We start from the raw sequence: 19,140 nt of genomic DNA, 5'->3' as shown, positions 1-19,140 counted from the left end.
TGAGTATTCTATTTTTGGCCAATTTTAGTATCTTTCCTAATATTTAAAAAAATAGATCAGGTTGTTGTATAATAATTTGTGAGACGTTGGTTACAGTTCATCCAAAACTGTAAAATAAACACTGGCCACGTGAGGGCGCCGTGGTGCTTTAAACATGACCATGACAGCTCTGGTAACTGACAACTAGGTCTTTCAGTATAAAGGCAGTAGCTTCGCTTTAATGATTTATCTGTGCATTTCATGACCTATGGTTTTATCTTTCACCCAGTGCTGCCCGAGGGAACTGTGGACACGCACAACTAACTTTCACTTTCAATAGAGTGGTCTTAACCTCAGAAGGGCAGAGATCACCTGCATTTTTACTAAGGAGCAAAAAGGCCTTTCATGCTTTCTGGGCCTCCTTCATTTTCATGGCTTCATTAGTGAGCCTGGAGAGGCTTCCCTCTGGGGGAGAAGGGGAGCACAGTTTTAAAGCACATTTGTGGGACAGAGAGGTGCGGTCAAATTAACTTATCTGTTTTCCCCAATTGCTTTCCCAGAAAGAAACGTCATTTCTTTATTTTCCCCTCTGCTGAGTGCTTTATGTGGTGAGTAAGCATCATGGAAAGTTTTTTTTTCTGGGACTAAATGAGACTACATGGGACAGTTTGTGTGACATCTACATTAAACCCATCATTTCACTGATGTCTCTATTAATAAGAACTGAATCAAAACACTGCAATCATCCTGCGCTGCTATTTCTGATGTGCCTTATTCATAAGTGATCGATGAGATCATTGCAAGTCACAGAGATGTGGGTGATAGGCATGAGCTCGGGCTGTCAATATTAAACTAGACATTTTATTTAGCAGAATTGTCACTTATTGGTTGTTACTTTTTATTACTTGTCACTCTTTGAATGACAAGTTAGAGTAAATCAGGAATTTTAGATGTAACTTTAGTTCAAAGCCTATTTTTGTTTTAATAAGACTCATTAATTTTTGTCACTACTTATCCTCTTTATCTGGCCAAGCATTAGTTCTACCCTCCAAATGAACAGAAAACACTCCTGGCTTATAGAACCATTGGGAACAAGAGGTGATCAGGTGTCCTACAGAGTGTGCTGTGTTTCCCATGGTCTCATGGACAGGAGTGCCCTTTGCTCAGGTTTCAGCTGTTGTAGAAACAGACCACTAACATCTTAAGCTCCGTGTCATTTGTAATATACACATATAAACGCAGATCTAAATGTAGAATGATGATTCACAGCAGAATTCTGAACAAGGGCTTTTATGCTCAAAAACACCTAAACAATTCTTCATGACCTTTCTCCATTGCATAAGTTATCTTCCTCAAAGGAGACAGCTTTGTCTAATCTGTGGGAACTACGCTGACATTTTTAATTTAAAATGGGATTTTTTTTCCTCCATTGCATTCAATTCAATGGGTGTCCATTAACACACATTCTAGGACTGAATTGGTTTCTGTTTTTAAAGAAACGCTTTTTGGTATTCAGAGTGAACTTGGAACTTGGAGCAATTTCAAAACTTGACTATTACTCAATGTCTGTGACTGGTTTCATCAATTTCCAATTGTGTTGTTCCAAATTAAACATTCTCTGCAGTGTGTGAAGCAATAATCACTTAGTTCAGTACAAGGTTCTCATGAGCTAGAACGTAACCCAGCAAACAATGGGCACAAAATGGGACATACTGTACCTTGGACAGGATACCAGTCCATCTAATGGCACAGGTGGGAGGACATGTAAAGATGCCAATTACCCTGAACAATAATTTGTGGACTGTGGGAAGAAATCTGCGCACCTGGAGGAATCCCAGAAAACAGACATTATGTCCCAGATCATAACTGAATCCAGACCCAAGGATTATGGGTAACACTACATTACTTTTCATCACTCCTCCAGGCTACCTGCATAACAAACAGCATTTGTCTAATTGTTTCATTTTTTTTAATTCAAAGCAAATTATTAAAAAGCCTAATAGGCTAATTCCAAAAACCCGGGTGTGTGCTTTTTTTCCCCATTACTACTTAGTGAAATATTGGTTTAAACAAATAATTGGGCAGGTTATTTAGAACAATTAACATTAATTTGAGCCTGAGGCTTCTGGCAGTGTAACCGAACTTGTTAAAGAGGAAAAAACATTCTGTAAAAAACATAATGAACTTGTTTTCTCCTCCATCATGAATGTTTTCCTCCTGTTTAAACATAATGAGAATGTCTACAGAGGAGAAAATCATTCTGGTACTCTCTTAGGCTAAGCTTGTGTGCTTCTACTGTAGAATAGACTGTAAATTCCATCAAGAAATAAATAAGTTTGTATCAGAGCAGATTGTTTTTAAACTTTGGATACACACAACAATAATGTTGCAAACAACAAAAATGTTTGCTTAGGTTAGAGTATTTTACTTTATTTTGGAGAATAGCAAAAGAGAAGAACATTTTGGAGATGAAGGGTGCCAACACGTGTGTGTTTATATAACAAACTACCCTAGGTATTATTTGCATTCTCTAAAAATCAGCTAGAGTTGCACTGTGTACAGCATTGTACTGGTTCTGTTATCAGAAGTAGTCAGACAGGATTTTCTATGGGTTCAGATGATCATAATAACATCGCATGTTCCTCTTTTAAGGATGTGGAAAATATTTGATAGGATACTATTAATCGTTTGGTTTCCACCTGCTTGTAACAATATTTACCCTGCACGAATGGGTTAATGTGCTTTACTGCTTAATGAGTGCAGGGTCCCTTTTTATGTTGTTAAAATGTTAAGTGAACTGTTTTTATTATTACACAATATTATTATTAATATGAGTTCAACCCAGAAACGCAATAAGGGTTGAAGAACCCGCGTTGGTTAAACATCAGTCTATTACCGGACCATAAGGAGTCGGCAGGTGTCAGGCGGAAGTGCTGTTCGCCGTCTCTTCCGGCCGGGCAGGTGACGGCACAGCGCAGTCAGACATCTTGGAGAGCCGAGCTCCACTGGGCGACAGGGCCTCCCGCACTTCATCGCCATCCATCCGAGACCCGCAAGCATACACCGAACTAGGGCCGCTGCGGAGCCACCGAGAGAGGTAGGGCCTTGTAAAAGTCCCCGCATCGCCGCGATCCAGCGCTTCGTCCCCCGGAGATGCGAGTTTAAAGATTGCGGAAGAGACGGGCCGGAAGTGTGCATCAGATGATTGTGTTACCCAGAGAAAGTGGGAGGGAAGGCCGAGTTGTACACACAGCTGTTTGTAGTATTGCAAGTTCTTATTTATTGGCTTTTCCTTCGGTTTTGATGAAGTGAGTGAAGGCGACGGTTGTAGCAGAGGCCGGGTATTCAGAGACAAGGTTGTTGAGCTTAGTCGCATTTTTTTCTTGATTTTACTTGAATCTATAAGGTCAAGTGTAGTGCACGTTCATTCATTGCGCTGCATTACTACACGAATTTAACAAGTCCGGCTGGTGTAGGAATGTAGTGGAGTGAACGAGCGTGTTTTTCAAATCGTTGTCTTAGTTGGCCTTTTTATTTTGGAGTTTCATGGTTACTACAAAAACTGCTGTATGAGGTATGAGTGCGCTTGATACCTGAAATTTGAGCACGGTGGAAAACCAGTTGTAATGGAAACCTTTTGTGTGTTTCCTGAGTCTGGACGGAACAGAAACTTCAGTTTCACCCCAGAATGACGTTATTGTGAAGGGACCTGTCGTGAGCTAAGAGTCGGTCGTGTCCCTCTTTACAGCAGGAGATACGGTCATGTTGCACTGCCTGCATGTTCTTCTTGTAATTTGACTAAAATACCCGAGTTTTTCTTATTAATGTTTTATGAACACAAACAGGGATTATTTATACATATCACACAAGCAGTGCATTGTCGGAGTGAGACACATTTGGTCCCTTTTAAACGTGCTTAAAGGCGTTACTGTTAAGCAATGTCTATTTTACTGAAGGTATTTTTTTCTGATTGTACAGGCTGGCTAATCTTTAGGGTGGATTAGCTGGTACTGGGGATGTGGTTTTAACAACTGTTAAATGTCTGCCTAGGTATTTGATACACCCTTTTGCATGTTTTAAAGCTATTTGAACTATACACAAAATTCAAGCAGTAATGCATGGTTAATCATAAACTAAACCTGTTCTGTGCTTAATGAACTGAGTGTCAGTGATCACGCTCCTGATTCAGCAGTGCTCAAGAACTTTATCCTCTGACCTTTGCTATTTCCAAGAGAATAGTTAAAAATGTTAAGGTATTTTTTATACACTGTCGGCATCTATAAATGAAAGTCTGTGAAGCCCCCAAGCACACCTAACAACTAAGGATCTTGGTTTAATTTGAGGGGGAAAAAACAGCATTTCTGAATCTTGGGGTTTGCTTAAACTTAAACACCCTTGGGAAAATGGAGCAACTAACCATAATGCTATTCAGTGAATAACACTGTCAATGCACATTGATAGTTTTTATTTGAGCACAACTGCAGTAAGACTGGGCCACGACTAGCTCAGGGTAGTGGGTACGTGTCCAGTTGGTTTCTTATTTCTAGATTCTCCAGTTCTACCTGAAGATAAGTACGTGTGAACAGAACTTTTGAGTTCTTGATTTTCTGCTGCATCATAATTGTTGTTACCTGAATTAAAAACATGATTACAGGCAATATTTGCTTGTAAAGTTGTGTGACTTGGTATATTTGGCATATCAGTGAATCTTCCAATATCTTTAGTGTTTTGTGGTATTTTGCAAGCTTTTAAAATGTACTTGTTTCCAGTCTCCGTCTGCAGTGGCAGGGAAACGAACTGGAGTCTGGTGGGGCGCAGTGGTCAGCATGGCTGCCTCGCAGTGCAGGGCTCGATTCTGGACCTGGGCTGCTGTCTGCGTGGAGTTTGTATGTTCTCCCCGTGTTCACATGGGTTTCCCCCAGCTGCCCCAGGTTCCCCCCACAGTGTGATTGTGGCAGGTGAATTGGCGAACGTTGGCCCTGGTGTGCGCGCGTGCAGTTTTGCTCCGCGATGGACAGGCGTCCCATCCAGGGTGTACCCTGACTTGCACCTGATGCTTGCTGGGATAGGCTCTGGCTCGCTCTGGCTCCCTCATGGCTCTGGCTGGATGAAGTGGTTAGGAAATGATGAGAAAAAATCTGCCTCATGGTTCATGAAAACCACTTACGACATCTCTGTAAGTCCATATTATAGAAAACCTCTGCATCAGTTCCACACACCATTAATTCTAATTCACAATCCTTATTTCAACTAAAAGCAATCCTGCTCAAAACATGGGATAAGACTAGGCTTCACATATGTGGCACATCCTTTTTTTTTTTTTAGATTTTCTGGGTGCTCGCGGAGGCCCAGAAGGTTGACCACCTCTTTTTTTTAAATCCCTTCCTGGTGTGTTAGAAAGTGAGACCTGATGTCCCTGTGATTTAGCCCAGTTCAGGTAGAATGCCTGAGCAAGGGGCTGTTTTCATCCTCCTGTCATGTGTTGCAGTAAAAGACTGAACAGTATGGAATTGATGCAGAGGGGATTTGTGATGAATCTCAGAACGTATTTAGAAACCCAGCAGGGGTTGAACTGAACATTTGAATGTTGCTTTATCTAAGAAGCAACACTTGGTGTAATAAATTGCAGAAGCAAACCTCAGGTCGCACTTGAACTATAGCGATGCCAGCTACTCTGCCTCCATGCCACAATTCAGTTCAGTCTTTTGTTATTAAGCACCCTACAGATGAAACCCAAATGCGCAATATATTGTATAGTTTCTCATTGATTTTGGAAGATGGAACAGCAGATCAGCCAGCCTAATGCCAAAGCAGACAATGTACAAGAATGTGGAGGAGGAAATGAATGGAGCATGAGGTTAAATAACAGGAAAGCCCCCATGTGATGATCAACGACAATCCGATACCACAGGGGAGTTATGGTCTGTCCTCTTGGCTAGCACTTCTGCTTGCTAAGGATTTTTGTTTTGTTTTTCTCCTTTTGTGATAACATTAGCCCTGTGTGTCTGTGGGAGGGGTGTTTGGGCGGTGGGCACCTAACCTCTTTTTTTCCCCTTTAGCCGAGCTGCCTGAATTCCAGCCTCTTCGGCAGAATTCAGCGTCTCTTTCCTGGAGGTAGATGCTGTGCCAGCGCTCCTTTCTCACACTCTGTCCGAATCTTCTCTTTCAGAAGTAGTGACGCCTCCTGGCCAAGATGACAGACTCCAAGTACTTCACCACCACCAAGAAAGGTACGGCCATCGCAACATCTTTGTAATTCGCTTTGTCCGTGCTGCTCAAGCAGCTCGGTCTGTTGAGTGTATGCAGTGTATTTAATGCTTGGCAGGCAGGCCGGGCCTCGTCTTTTTTTCGTGTGTGTTGGTTAACAAGGGATTGAAAGGCTGGCAAGAGCTGTTTCTGGCTGGTTCATAATATATAAAACTTAATTGCTGATTAATTTATCCGTGTTCATTCTGGGCTCTTGGTTTGCCGAGGGAAAAAAACATGTTTTTCCCAGGGCCTAGTGCAATTGAATCTCTTTTTATAGTTTTATTCTCCCAGGTATTTTCAACATAGTTTTGATATTTGTGATGTGCCCCGATTTTCCTTATGTTAAATGTTAAATTGGCATTGTTGCTTTTTTGCATCAGGATCATCCAAATTCCAGCATTTGATGCTGTTGCTTCTTTTCTGAAGTAGGCATTTGAGAAGATTAGAGATTTTTTTATGTTCCATCTTACATTTTTTTTGTAGAGTTCTAGTCTGAATGTATTGCTGTTCTGTGTTTGGCATAGAGCATTTTTGATGTTTTGATGCTACCCAACACAGCTCGAATGCTTTTGCAACTATGGAAACAGTGCTGAACTCTAATTCTCAGATAGTAGGTCTGAAATATCTGAAAAGGGGAAAACTTAAGTGACTGCGGTTGTTAAATGTTACCTCTGGGTCTGGTCATCCTCCGGATGGCAGGGTCAGGTTTTGATGCATAAGATCCACTGCATATTGCTTGTTATTTCTTTATTTGATAACAGACCCTCTAAACCAAGGTTCCCCGGTTCTGGTTGCTTTTCAGTCCAGCTGAGCTCAGAATGACATGTATCAACTCGTATTTGGTTTGATTAAAGAGACTCTCCCAGCTCTTTAAGTGCTGTTACTTAAAGCGGTGGCTCTGTGGCTAAGGATCTGTGGCTGTGGCTGGAAGGTTGCCGGTTCAGAGATCTGGTGGAGATACTGTGCACTAAGGGACAGAGACCCAGAACCTGTCCTGGCTGTGCTGTTCTGATATGATAATGTAACAGTGTTACTCAGAGAGGGTCATATCACAGGGTTTGAAATCGATACACCCACTTTCCACTCCCATTTTGCAGTGAGGAGGGAACAATAAGTATCGTGCAGCTTCTAAACCTAACATAACCACTTTTTTTTTAACTGGGCAGAATCTCTTATTCTATTATTGCACAAACTTTATTACACAGAAATGTATCGTGTTATGTATTACTCTTTTGTAGAGTGAAAACCTTTTCACTCTGGCTTTTTTGACATATAATTTTGAAATCTGATGATAACCCTCACAAAGACTACGAGGACCTGCTTTGTGTTCCTTCTTCATTTAAAGCACTGGCCCAGTCCGATTCTGTTTCCAATGGTATTTTTGCATAGTGTAGAGTTTCTTCTTAATGTTAAAATACTGAACCAGTCATTGGTTTTGTATATCTTACAAATCATGAATTAGACATAATCAAATTATGTGCTACAATAATTTATATGGGATGATGTCTTTCAAGGTGATGCTGATTTTTAATGGGCTGTTGTTGTTTCTGATTCCCAGATTCTGCTTGTATTTTGTTTGCTAGACAAATGAACTCTAGTTACAAAAGTGCTGTTCTCAAAGCTGACCCAGAAGAGCTGTCCCAGGGAAGAGAACCAGCATTGTGTGACATTGTCACATGATAAATAGATCACTGTGCTCTTACAAGTGCTCAAGAATGATGTGCTGCTTCTGTTTGTCTCGCCAGTTCTCAACAAGCCTTCTTCAGAAGCTGCTGCAGCTGGGAGAGCTAGATAATAACATGGGAGAGTCTGTTTCCCTTTTGCTAACGTCTGTCCACAGCACAGTTGAATGAGGCTGTGGTATATATTGTTAATTATCTTTTCTTAGTAGTGTGGGGAAAGCCTTATGGTTAGAAATGGGGGAATATAGTCACGACTAGGTTTTCCTTTCCCAAAAGCTCTGCTTCTTAATGGAAGTGTGCTTTCTTTGGTTTATTATGAAAACTCTAAAAAGCTTTCTTTTCCAATCTGGGTAGCTGTGGGACACATTGGGGCCAACGTATAGAGCAAATGATTAAACCAACAATGTGTCTCTTCCAGCATTTCTCAGTGTCTGGTTTCTTAAAAATAGTACAGCTTAAAGTTAGTTAATAAGATTAGGGAGCATTAAGATTGTTGCCACTTGGTTGTGTCCTGTCTTGCTGCTTTTGTGACCTTGTCTGCTTTTGTGTTTTCAGTAGCCAGCAGTAAAATTCCATTTGTAGTATTTGTTACTGTGGAGATTTATTTGCTTCTTAAAATCCAAGGTTGATGTAGATGCCAGGTGATCATTTGAGCTCATTTACTTTCTATCGGTTATTCTCGGGGCATAAACAGTGCAAAGTATGAGACTTCCTGAAAGTAAATGCCTGTCGCCTTGTATTTCTGCTCTGTTTTTGTAATCGTTTAGTCTCTTTTCCCTGAAACACACGAAGGATAAAGTTGTTTCACTTGTCGCTCCAATGTCTGTATTAGTCTGCTTTTTTTCTGCTAACTCACTCTGTCAACTGGGTGAAAACAGTTTGTGCACCTGTTCAGATATACACCCCACTGATTGTTTTTTTCTTTCCTCACAAGTCAGCTTGAGCAAAGCAAACTGCCCCTTTCGAATGTGTTTGAGTTAGATCGTTGTCTATATTAAGGTATTTTCACTGAGAATTTGTTTCCTATTGAATGTGCAGCACATATGTGGATATGGAGTGTCACGGCTTTCATGACGCTAATTCCACAAGCCCTCCTGTTTAAATTTCTAGTTTAAACGTCCTTTCTGATACGTGCAGTAGTTTTTGTTTTTCACCTAAATGGCTTGAGGTAGAGTTTTTGAGCTGCTAAATGCTGGTGACTGGTCATGAGTGCCTTTGCCTGGCTGGTGTAAGTCAGTCATTTCAGATGGTCTTGATCGCTTTCCTGGACAGCGGGCCTGCAGATGGCAGGTCGTTCATGTCCACACTCAGGCCTGCTCACGGTATGTCTGCCCCGGCAGGGGAGATCTTCGAGCTCAAGGCGGAGCTCAACAGCGATAAGAAGGAGAAGAAGAAGGAGGCTGTGAAGAAGGTGATCGCCTCCATGACGGTGGGCAAAGATGTCAGGTGAGTGCGGCTGGCCTTCACCAGGCTGTCCCAAGAGAAAGCTGCTACCCGGCCTTTGAATTAAAATAATTTCCCTCGATTGGATAACAGGAGCAACTCTACAAGTAACACAAATGAAAGAATAAGCTCCTCTTCTTACTCAACAGAATGTTAGTAATCATTTTGTGTAGGCGTAACGTATTGTTATGGTCTTGCTTTTGGTGTCCATTCTCACTGTAATATTTAAACATGGAAATTAATACTTGAAGTGTTGGAAAGCTGCAATAAAGAAAATTACTTTTTAGTAAGGGTGTCATAGTGCTTTTCCTGTTCTTGAGAAGGCGTACTTTCAACAGAAGGGGTGGGTTTAGACAGCAGTGTTTCGCCACTCTGTGCATGTTTACTGGTTTTTCTCCACCAAACAGTCTTCTTTACTGTACATATTGCTTCTTTAATGTACATATTTCTTTCTTGCCCAGTGCTCTTTTCCCTGATGTTGTGAACTGCATGCAGACGGACAACCTGGAGCTGAAGAAGCTGGTTTATCTGTATCTGATGAATTACGCCAAGAGTCAGCCAGACATGGCCATCATGGCTGTCAATACCTTTGTCAAGGTAAAGGGATAGCCGTAATCCAAGTTACTTATTTGTGTAGCGCGTTCATTCTTGTGTGTTTAATTCTCACCCTTTAATCACACCACACATGGGTATAAAACTTATTTATTTGGACCATTTAAGTGGTTATCTTAATTCATACTGTATTTACTTGGCATCTTAACCTTAGTGTGATTCATAATGAAGAGTTAGGGGATTCTTTAATGTCTTGTTTTAATGTAAAATGTTTATGTATGGGGTTAATCACAAACATGAAAAGTGTACCAAACTATTGTTCAGTACAGGGGGAGGAGGTAGTGTTAACTTATCCTGCCCTGCAGGGCCTGTTATCCCCACAAGAAAGCGGTTAAAAAATGGATGAACTTGATTTAGTAGGGTAGGTAGAGTTCAGTAGGTAATTTTTAATAGGTTTTCAGTGTTTTTTTGTGCGTGGGGGCCCCTGGCAGAAGGTGAACTTGGTCTTGAGGATCAGGGTTCACTGCCGTTGTTTTCTCCTGGGAACTGGGATTTTTCCACTTAATGGCCCAGTAGGTCCAGTACTGGGGGAGGACAGAGTGTTAACTTTTTACCAGTGCTATATCTATCCCTCCATTTTGTAACTGCTTCATCCAGTTTAAGGTGGCAGGGGAGCTGGAACATTATGTTTTAATACCAATAGTATTAGTTATAGTAATGAACAGTCATATCTGTGTGTGCTGAACTGCACATTTAATTCACCAGGGATACTTATGATTGCTTGTGAACAACAGTGCTTGTTGCAGTGATTTCAGCAAAGCAATAGAGCTGTTTGAGTTCTGTGGAAAGAGTTTTTTCTCTGCACATTTTGTCTATAGACGAGCAGCTGTGTTGTCTTCTGTGTGGCGTGTGTCTTTATCTCACCTGCTGCAGGCCCCTGTCAGCTGGAAGCAGCATCGTCTCGGATGGTTGCTAAGCTGCATGCATCCGGTAGAAGCAGGGGAATGAACGCGTTTTATACAACATTGTTCCCGCTCTAGGATTGTGAGGATCCCAACCCCCTGATCCGGGCCCTGGCGGTGCGCACTATGGGTTGTATCCGTGTGGATAAGATCACGGAGTACCTGTGTGAGCCCCTGCGCAAGTGCCTGAAGGACGAGGACCCCTATGTGCGCAAGACGGCGGCAGTCTGCGTGGCCAAGCTGCACGACATCAACGCCCAGCTGGTGGAGGACCAGGGCTTCCTGGACACGCTGAAGGATCTCATCTCGGACTCCAACCCCATGGTGAGAGCACAGGCCCAGGGGGCTCTGCTGGTATGCGCTGCACCTGCAACCCAGGTTGGGTGGAAGTTACAGCTTTCTTCAGGTCTTCATGTCAGTTTTAAAGAAACTTTAGTGCAAAGCAGCATCTGAAGGCATTTTCTCACCAAATACTATATTGATACAATTGTTGCTTAATCTGGATTGCCGCCGTGCTCTTCAGCGTGCCACGCTGTGCTCTGATGTGATGCAGGATGACCCGAGAGGGTGTGGACGCTCTGTGAAGGACTGGCTGACTGTGGGCTTGCTTGCTCTCGCTTATCCCGTAGGTGGTGGCCAATGCGGTGGCTGCACTGTCCGAGATTGCGGAGTCTCACCCCAACAGCAACCTGCTCGACCTCAACCCCCAGTCCATCAACAAGCTGCTGACGGCCCTCAACGAGTGCACGGAGTGGGGCCAGATCTTCATCCTGGACTGCCTGGCCAACTACACGCCGCGCGACGACCGCGAGTCCCAGAGGTCAGCCTGGAGCGCCGTCTGAGTCCGGCTCACTGGACCAGTCCTCGTGCCGCACGTTGACACACCAGGGCATTTGTTTTCCAGGGCTGTGGCGGATTTGTACACTGGCGTAATTCTCACCTGGAATGCATGTGATGATGATGATGAAATGATTTTCATTTGGCAGCACAATTTTAGACACTTGAGCTGAATAGTGTGCCAGCCTGGAAGCATGAAGCCGCAGCTGTAACGAGCTGCTGTAGAGAAGCCTGAAACAATAGGATGCAAAGATGCAGAAATGCAGAGATCATACAAAAAAACAGAGCAAGGAATCTATGGAAACTATTTTGTTCAAACTGAAAGGGGATGTTTGAGATAAGTGGCTTCTTTCTAAGTGTTTGTGTACCTGTTGTCATTGTCAATATTGGATGTATTCCATTTTCTGTAGCTGTGTCAACGCCTGTCTGATTCTGACAAGTAGACGCAGCTGGTTTTCAGCTTCAGTTTTAAATTAGCCTGACAGCAGTCATTTAACACTTCCTAGCAAGCAGCCAATGTCTGGGCAATAACAAATCCGTCTAGAGCTCTGCTGAAGAGTAGGAACTTTGGCTATGTAAACACTAGTGATCCATCCATTTTCTAACCGATTCTTCCAATTCTGGGTCGTGGGGGAGCTGGAGCCTAACCTGGTAAGTGACGGGCACATGGTAGGGTACACCCTGGGCAGGACGTCAGTCCATCCCGGGGCAGACACAGACCCACACCAGACCCACCCCAGTGGGGCTTCTGAGGAACTACATTGTAGCCCCCAGGGTTTTCTTAGAATATCAAGTTTATTTTACTAATGCTAAAGACATTTGCATCATAATTTGCTTGTAAATATCTTCAAAATATAAAGGAAGTTGGTGATTTTTGTAAATTTTAAGAGCCTGCTTGAGGGGTACAGATACAGCACATGCAGCCATGTGTAAGTTAGGTTTGACTTTTGTATGTGAGTCTTTTAAAAAGTTTTGAGGCCGACATTGAATGGACCAGTTTATACCCCATCTTGACTGTACTGTTTCTCTTTCCCCAGCATCTGTGAACGCGTGACTCCACGCCTGTCTCACGCCAACTCGGCTGTTGTGCTCTCGGCAGTCAAGGTGCTAATGAAGTTCATGGAAATGCTTCCCAAGGACCTGGATTATTATGGCACACTCCTAAAGAAGCTGGCACCCCCTCTGGTCACTCTCTTGTCTGCGGAACCCGAGCTTCAATATGTGGCCCTGCGCAACATCAATCTCATTGTACAGAAACGGTAAGGAATTGCATAGTGGGATTGCAGTCTTGGTTTTGGTGGAAGAGTTGAGCCACTGAAACTTTGAAGTGCTCACACTCCGTCTCTTCTTCCGTCTCCCAGGCCAGAGATCCTTAAGCACGAGATGAAGGTGTTTTTTGTGAAGTACAATGACCCCATCTATGTCAAGCTGGAGAAGCTGGACATCATGATCCGCTTGGCTTCACAAGCCAACATTGCTCAGGTATGAGGGGAGACGGGACTATTGCTGAACGTGACATAATGGAGCATTCAGCTGTGCTGGATTGTGAAAGTGATCTCTGTACAGCTCCAATATTTGAGGGGCTAAGGATTTTGTCATTTCTCACATCTGCATTTCTAATTGATCAAGGTGTTTGGTCAGTTTACATAATGCTTAAAACATTTTAGCCCTCATCTGCAATGTGCTTCACTCTGTGTAAGAAGTGTATGGAACAACAATATACACCAATCGGTCCATCTGATTGCTGCTTAGTACTTGCGCAGTAGTGCAGGTGAACCCACAGGCCATCAGCCTTCTAGTTTATTACATACCAGCCCCCTTTGGAATTGAAGAATGTCTTGACATCTCTGCTCACAGCACAGCCCCTGGACCCTCACAAGGAGACTAGCCCTCTGACCTGCCTAGCCACTGAGCTATTTGTCTTTGTGACACTCCACACTGCAGAGGAGGTTCAGTGCTAATTGGAAGTCAAGCAGCTCTTCATGACTTGCAGGTGCTTAGAAGGCCACAGTAGTTACTGATCATCCCAATCCCTGCATCCTGGAACTCTGACCCGGTTGTGTTCCCCTGTTAAGGAATAATGGTCAATGTCAGCTGTCAACTTGTGGCATCTGGAGCGTGGAGCTCATTCTGTGCTGAAGACAAACATGCAGCTCCTCCTAGTGTTACAGTGCGCGTTCAGATGCTAAATTTTGTGATTGGCCAAAATAAATTTCATAAACCTCATCAGATCAGCAACAAAAAGACTGGAAATGAATAGGTTGTTCTGAAACCATCAGGGTTTAATAATGTTTCCTGATTTACTTTTTATCTTGGCAGCAGTAACCAGAGCCTTTGTTTTGTAAAAAATCCAAAGTGTAATTTTTTTATACCTAAAAATGTGAAAAATCAGACAATCGTGATATAAAGGAACACTGAAATTCACTTACTCCTTCCTTGTATATTTGTTGTAGCAGAAGAGAAATTGAATTTCAGGGTGATTGAGATTTTTGTTTTTCTCATGTTTGTAGTGTCCGTGTAAGTGACAAGCCAGTTCATCATGACGAGAGGAATAAGCCAGAGACACTAGATTGAGTGCGTTGTGTGAGTGAATGGGTTTGGTGTGTGTGGATCGGGCTTGCTGACGGCTTTTACACAATTTACAGGGTTTACTGGACTGAGATCTTAACGCCTCATTTGCAGTGCTGCTGTGGAGCGTCTCGGCTGGAATTGTTCTGGAAGGGTTCATCTGAAAGCCTGAATGAGCTTTGCGTTCCACATCAGAATACATAAGATAAATCTTTTTAAATTTTCCTTGACAGTTTATGCTTCCAACAGGACAATAGAACATAAATTATTAAAGAAGGATTTTAGATCAGGTATGTTTTGTAAGGATCAAAAAGCATTCCAAAATGTTTGGATATGAATCTGTAGGTGGTAGGAGAATCGCAGTCTTGTTAATATCATATAATCAAAGTACATCTAGGACATCTGTAAAACCTTATTGTTACTGCATGTTGTCTTTACAGAAACATTCAAGATAAATGACAGTGCTGAGGATTGAGCACAAATATATTACAGTGTTTATATGCTTGTCTTAAATCTAGATTTAAACCTTAAGGCAAAATTTAGAAAGACGTGCAGTACAGGAGTTTTCTTATTCTGTATGTGTTCCATGTCTGTAATGCGCTCCAGACAGAGATCTATTAAAGTCCAGACTTAGTGCTTTATTGGAATCGCTCTTGCCCTTTGGGCATGATCTTTCCAATTGCTGTGAAGGGGATAAAACTTTTTTTTGGTGTCATGGAGATTGCTCTGAGTTGTTTCTGCAAGTGACAGTTGCACACCATACCTTCAGGAAAGAACTGCAAAATCGAAGGAGAGCAAGGTTTTTATTACTTTTCCACTGTAAATAACAGCATAGCAGCTTAAGCCAAGTCCTGATGATCTTTAGTAGATTTGAAGTGGAGTGTCCTTTTCACATTCCTCATTTAATATGAAACTGTGCTTCCAATGTACAAGTATTATAAAAATCCTGCTGGTGCTTAATGCAACATGACCAATACAGCAGTCAATTAAAATAGGCAGATTGATACTTTCTTAGTGTCATTCATTGCAGGTTTTATGTGATTCATAGAGATAAGGATCAAACGTGCAAATACTTCAAAATCCTAGTTTAAAATCGTTATAAGCTTACTGGTGTTGGATTATTTCTTTTCAAACTTGTGTGCTCTTCCTAAAGCATTCTGTGTGAATTTGTAACAGCTCTTGACTTTTTAAGCCACCAAAGAGCAGAAGTATGGTCTGTACCCAGCCTTTGCAACCATGTCATTCATTTATAAGCCCTTTCCTTTCACACTCGGTTGTCCTGCTTTGTTCCCTTCAAAGAAACTTATCCGCAGTTCTTTATCTCGAAACATGTTGAAAGATCTTAAAAGTCCCCAGAGTCGTTTGTGGGCTCGACCACATATTGTGCACACCCCATTTAAAGATCCCGGCTTTTTTCCTTACCTAAAGGGGAAAGGTAATGACCGCATAATTCAACCTCTGCAGGGAACACAAGGACATGAGGGCAGACGTGGGGAATTGAAAGGAAGTGCGTTTGGGACTGTAAAGTGGAGATTTTTCTTTCCACACAGAGTTTGGAGTTGTCTAGAATGGCCATTTTATAGAGAAATCTTCTCTTTCAAGAGTAATCCAGAGAGAATTTGCAATTCATACGTTGCCGAGGACAGAGCCGGCTGGACTAAATGTCACCTGCTCATTGTTCTTTGCTAGACGTCCGTCAGGAGTGAAATGTCCTGACACTTACGGAAACCTTAAGGTGTGTGGAGCTTGTGTCTGTATCGTCCCTGATGTTGTTATTATCTCTCCTAGGTTCTGGCCGAGTTGAAGGAATACGCCACGGAGGTGGATGTGGATTTCGTGCGGAAGGCGGTGCGAGCCATCGGCCGCTGCGCCATTAAGGTGGAGGTGAGGGCTCCGCCTCGTCGCCCGGTGGTGCCCCAGCTGGGGCTTGGAGAGGGTGGCCCTGGCACCCGAGCAGTTGGAGCTTATTAAAGCTGCAGGCGTTCGTCACTGAAGCCACAGCACCATGTTTCATGCGGTTCCTGTAAATTTACAGACTTGCACTTGGCTGGGCATTGACACAGCTCATTAAAGGCACTTTTACTGCAGTATTTGTAATGGGAAGGTGGCTATGTGCGCTTTAGAGGATGAAATATATCCTTATTGTAAATATGGCTTTCACTCCAGAATCTCTTTAACAAGCGTTCCGGTGGGCTGCGCTTTTGGACATTTCACTGTGTCATTAAAGACACCTGTGGCTAAACCATAAGCTGAGGAAAAGTAAAGCAGGTTGTATATTTATCCAGCGGGTCTTCAAAGTCATCCCAAAGGCAAGAAATTGCTGTTGCATTAGGACTGACAGCATTCCTTTATTTAATAACCCAAACCTGTAACCATAATGCAGGATCTGTCAGCTGCTTTTATGAAATGTTCAGCCACTTGACAGTTTTGCGCTTGTCTCCCAGAGAAATTCAGCAGCATTTTTTCCAACATGCCAAATACACTTTACTTGAGCATGAGGCATTGATGAAAATCTCATTGTTTCAGTGTATTGACCATGCCCTTTAAACATTTTTTTCTTGAAAACTTTGGTTTGGTACTGAATTTGAAGATGTAAGGATGGCTGAGTAGCTTCACAGGGCTACCCTGGGGATTTGTTTTCCCAATCTGTCCATGGTGCTGTTTTTGCCTCCTTCAGCTTACGTAACTTTAATTAGCAAGCATGGTTTGCAAGCTACATAGATGAAATAAGATTGCCTTCTTATTTGTTTACCCTTCTGTAGAGAATGTAGCATCAGTTTCCTCTCTGGGGGTTTTACTTCTAAAAATAAATCTGAGCAGTGAATGACTGATGAGGGAGTGGAGAAGAAAGTGCTTTGTAGAAGAAGCTTTTGAAATTCACAGCTCCTAATTACATCAAGAACAGGCTGGCGATCACCGCAGAGTGAGACACGCAGGTGCACTTGCCTTCTCCCTCATTAGATGGCACTGCTTTCTAAGCCCGTTAAGTCTCTGGATTCAGAAAATGGGACTTTTCTGTTTCCTGGACCATCTGCAAACACTTGCAAATACAAGAAATTGTTGTTTGCAAAACACATTGTTTTATGGGTTAACAACATGAATGCGCCAGTTTGCAGGAATGATCTAGTTGACTTTATCAATGGGCACACTGTGCCTTTCGGTACTTTCCTTTCGGTACTTTCCTTCCAACGTGTATTTAGTTTGTTGTTCATTAAACCGTTCATCTGCACTGAGCACACTGAGTGTTGTGTGTGTTCTTGAGAATGCTTCCATCTTTCAGGTTTGCTGATCAAGCATGCTTTTTCATACACATGGGATTTTTAGGAAATCAACACTCTGTATTCTGAGTCCTTGTGTGTTAGCAGATGCCAGTATACCAGCTAGTGCACTGGTGTGATATTCCATATCGATTGCGTGCCTCTGAATCGGCTGGTGTTAAAAAGAGAAGTAGCAGGTTTTGCCTTTCTTTTTATATTTTCGGCAAAAATGACTGGAAGTGTTGTGGACACCATTAAACGCTGAGAGATTGGAAACAATAGACAAACAGCATTCCCAGGTTGTATGTGAACAAGCGGAATTTTGATCAAACTCATCCGCAAAAGCTGGTGAAGTCCGGGTTGATCCCTGTCTTTATTCTCAGTCTGGTGCATTGGAGGCCTTTAGTAGTACCTTTTGAATCCCAGGGAGTGCTGTTCACGAGTGCTGTTTTGAAATATTTTTTTCAGCAATCTGCAGAAAGGTGCGTCAGCACACTCCTGGACCTTATCCAGACCAAGGTCAACTACGTTGTTCAGGAAGCCATCGTGGTGATTAAGGACATCTTCCGCAAGTATCCCAACAAGTATGTGCCTCTCCCGGTGCCTTTCCTCTCGTATAGAGCCCAGGGTTTTTATTTTCATTGGTTTCTTGGTTTGTCCTTAATTTAGATACTTAAATCTTAACTAGCAGTATTTTGTTTAATTCTTTAATTCTTAATTTGTTTGATTTTATGGTATTCAGAGAGATGGGTCTATCTAATGAGCAAGAAGTCAAATGCACCTGCATCTCACTCTGCAATGATTGTTCTGTTGCAACTTTAATTTGCAGAGACTTGTGTGCTTAGACTGTTCCTTTCTCTTCACAAAATCAAAGGGAGTTGAGCATGTTAAAAGTGTTATGAAGGCGCTCGATCTCTGTGTGCATGTGCCGCAATGATGAAAGTGATCAGGAGTAGAGTGGACACTGCCTTCTCAACCAGCACGTACATTTGGTTGCCCTCTTCTCATTTATGAAGGTGTTACTGAAATCAGCAGAAACTGGTTTTCTTGGTTTCACTTCTTTAAAGCTGGGTATTGCACTCAGGATCCTGTGAAAGGCATGTTAATGTGTTTTTTTGCATGCCTTTAGATGTGTTTGTACATTAAAAAAGATTCATATTCCAGCACTGCGTGAACCCCTCTTAGGAGTGCTGTCAGACAACTCTAATGTGGCGAACACGGCCTGACTTAATTGCCATCATTAACATGTATTAGTATTCCGGTCTTTCTCTTTTTTTTCCGCTCTACTGAAATCTGTTTTGTTAATCCACAAGGAGCAGACTTTTCTTGAACGAACATGCTGGTCTCCTGCAGGCAGCAAGAACTGCTTGATCTTGTGACCTGTGGTCCACTAGGTTTTTAAATATTCGCAACCCAATCCTCTGCCAATAGGATAGAACAGGATCTCCTTCTGAGGGTGTGTGTGGGATTGAACTGCTCATTCCACTGCAGTAGGGTTTCTGCAGGGATTGAGATCCGGGGTTAGTTCTGGCCAGGGAAGGCGATAGTCTCTGAATCTGTTCAGGAGGCAGGCAGTGCTGTTCTCAATATTGGGGAGTATATGCAAGTTGT

General features: G+C 42.5%; 1 protein-coding gene across 4 annotated transcripts in view; it reads left to right on the top strand.

Annotated features, from left to right (window-relative positions):
- Positions 1-2,911: 2,911 nt before the first annotated feature.
- ap1b1 (adaptor related protein complex 1 subunit beta 1) overlaps positions 2,912-19,140 on the top strand; it is a 49,748-nt gene continuing 33,519 nt past the window's right edge. For 2 of the 4 annotated variants that reach the window (XM_006640283.3, XM_015366220.2), the window contains exons 1-10: positions 2,912-3,076; positions 6,149-6,209; positions 9,251-9,356; positions 9,815-9,950; positions 10,946-11,191; positions 11,497-11,687; positions 12,742-12,963; positions 13,066-13,186; positions 16,061-16,156; positions 17,998-18,113. In XM_006640283.3, the coding sequence (XP_006640346.2) occupies positions 6,173-6,209; positions 9,251-9,356; positions 9,815-9,950; positions 10,946-11,191; positions 11,497-11,687; positions 12,742-12,963; positions 13,066-13,186; positions 16,061-16,156; positions 17,998-18,113 (1,271 nt within the window). In that variant the 5' untranslated portion in view covers positions 2,912-3,076; positions 6,149-6,172. Of the gene's footprint in view, positions 3,077-3,236; positions 3,336-6,148; positions 6,210-9,250; positions 9,357-9,814; positions 9,951-10,945; positions 11,192-11,496; positions 11,688-12,741; positions 12,964-13,065; positions 13,187-16,060; positions 16,157-17,997; positions 18,114-19,140 lie in introns of those variants that run through there. The other 2 variants (XM_015366222.2, XM_015366221.2) reach the window with 2 other exon arrangements.

This window comes from Lepisosteus oculatus, chromosome 22 (assembly GCF_040954835.1).
Source record: "Lepisosteus oculatus isolate fLepOcu1 chromosome 22, fLepOcu1.hap2, whole genome shotgun sequence".
NCBI lineage: Eukaryota > Metazoa > Chordata > Actinopteri > Semionotiformes > Lepisosteidae > Lepisosteus > Lepisosteus oculatus.
The sequence above is the reverse complement of the archived record's forward strand: the minus strand, read 5'-3'. Positions and strand labels throughout refer to the sequence as shown.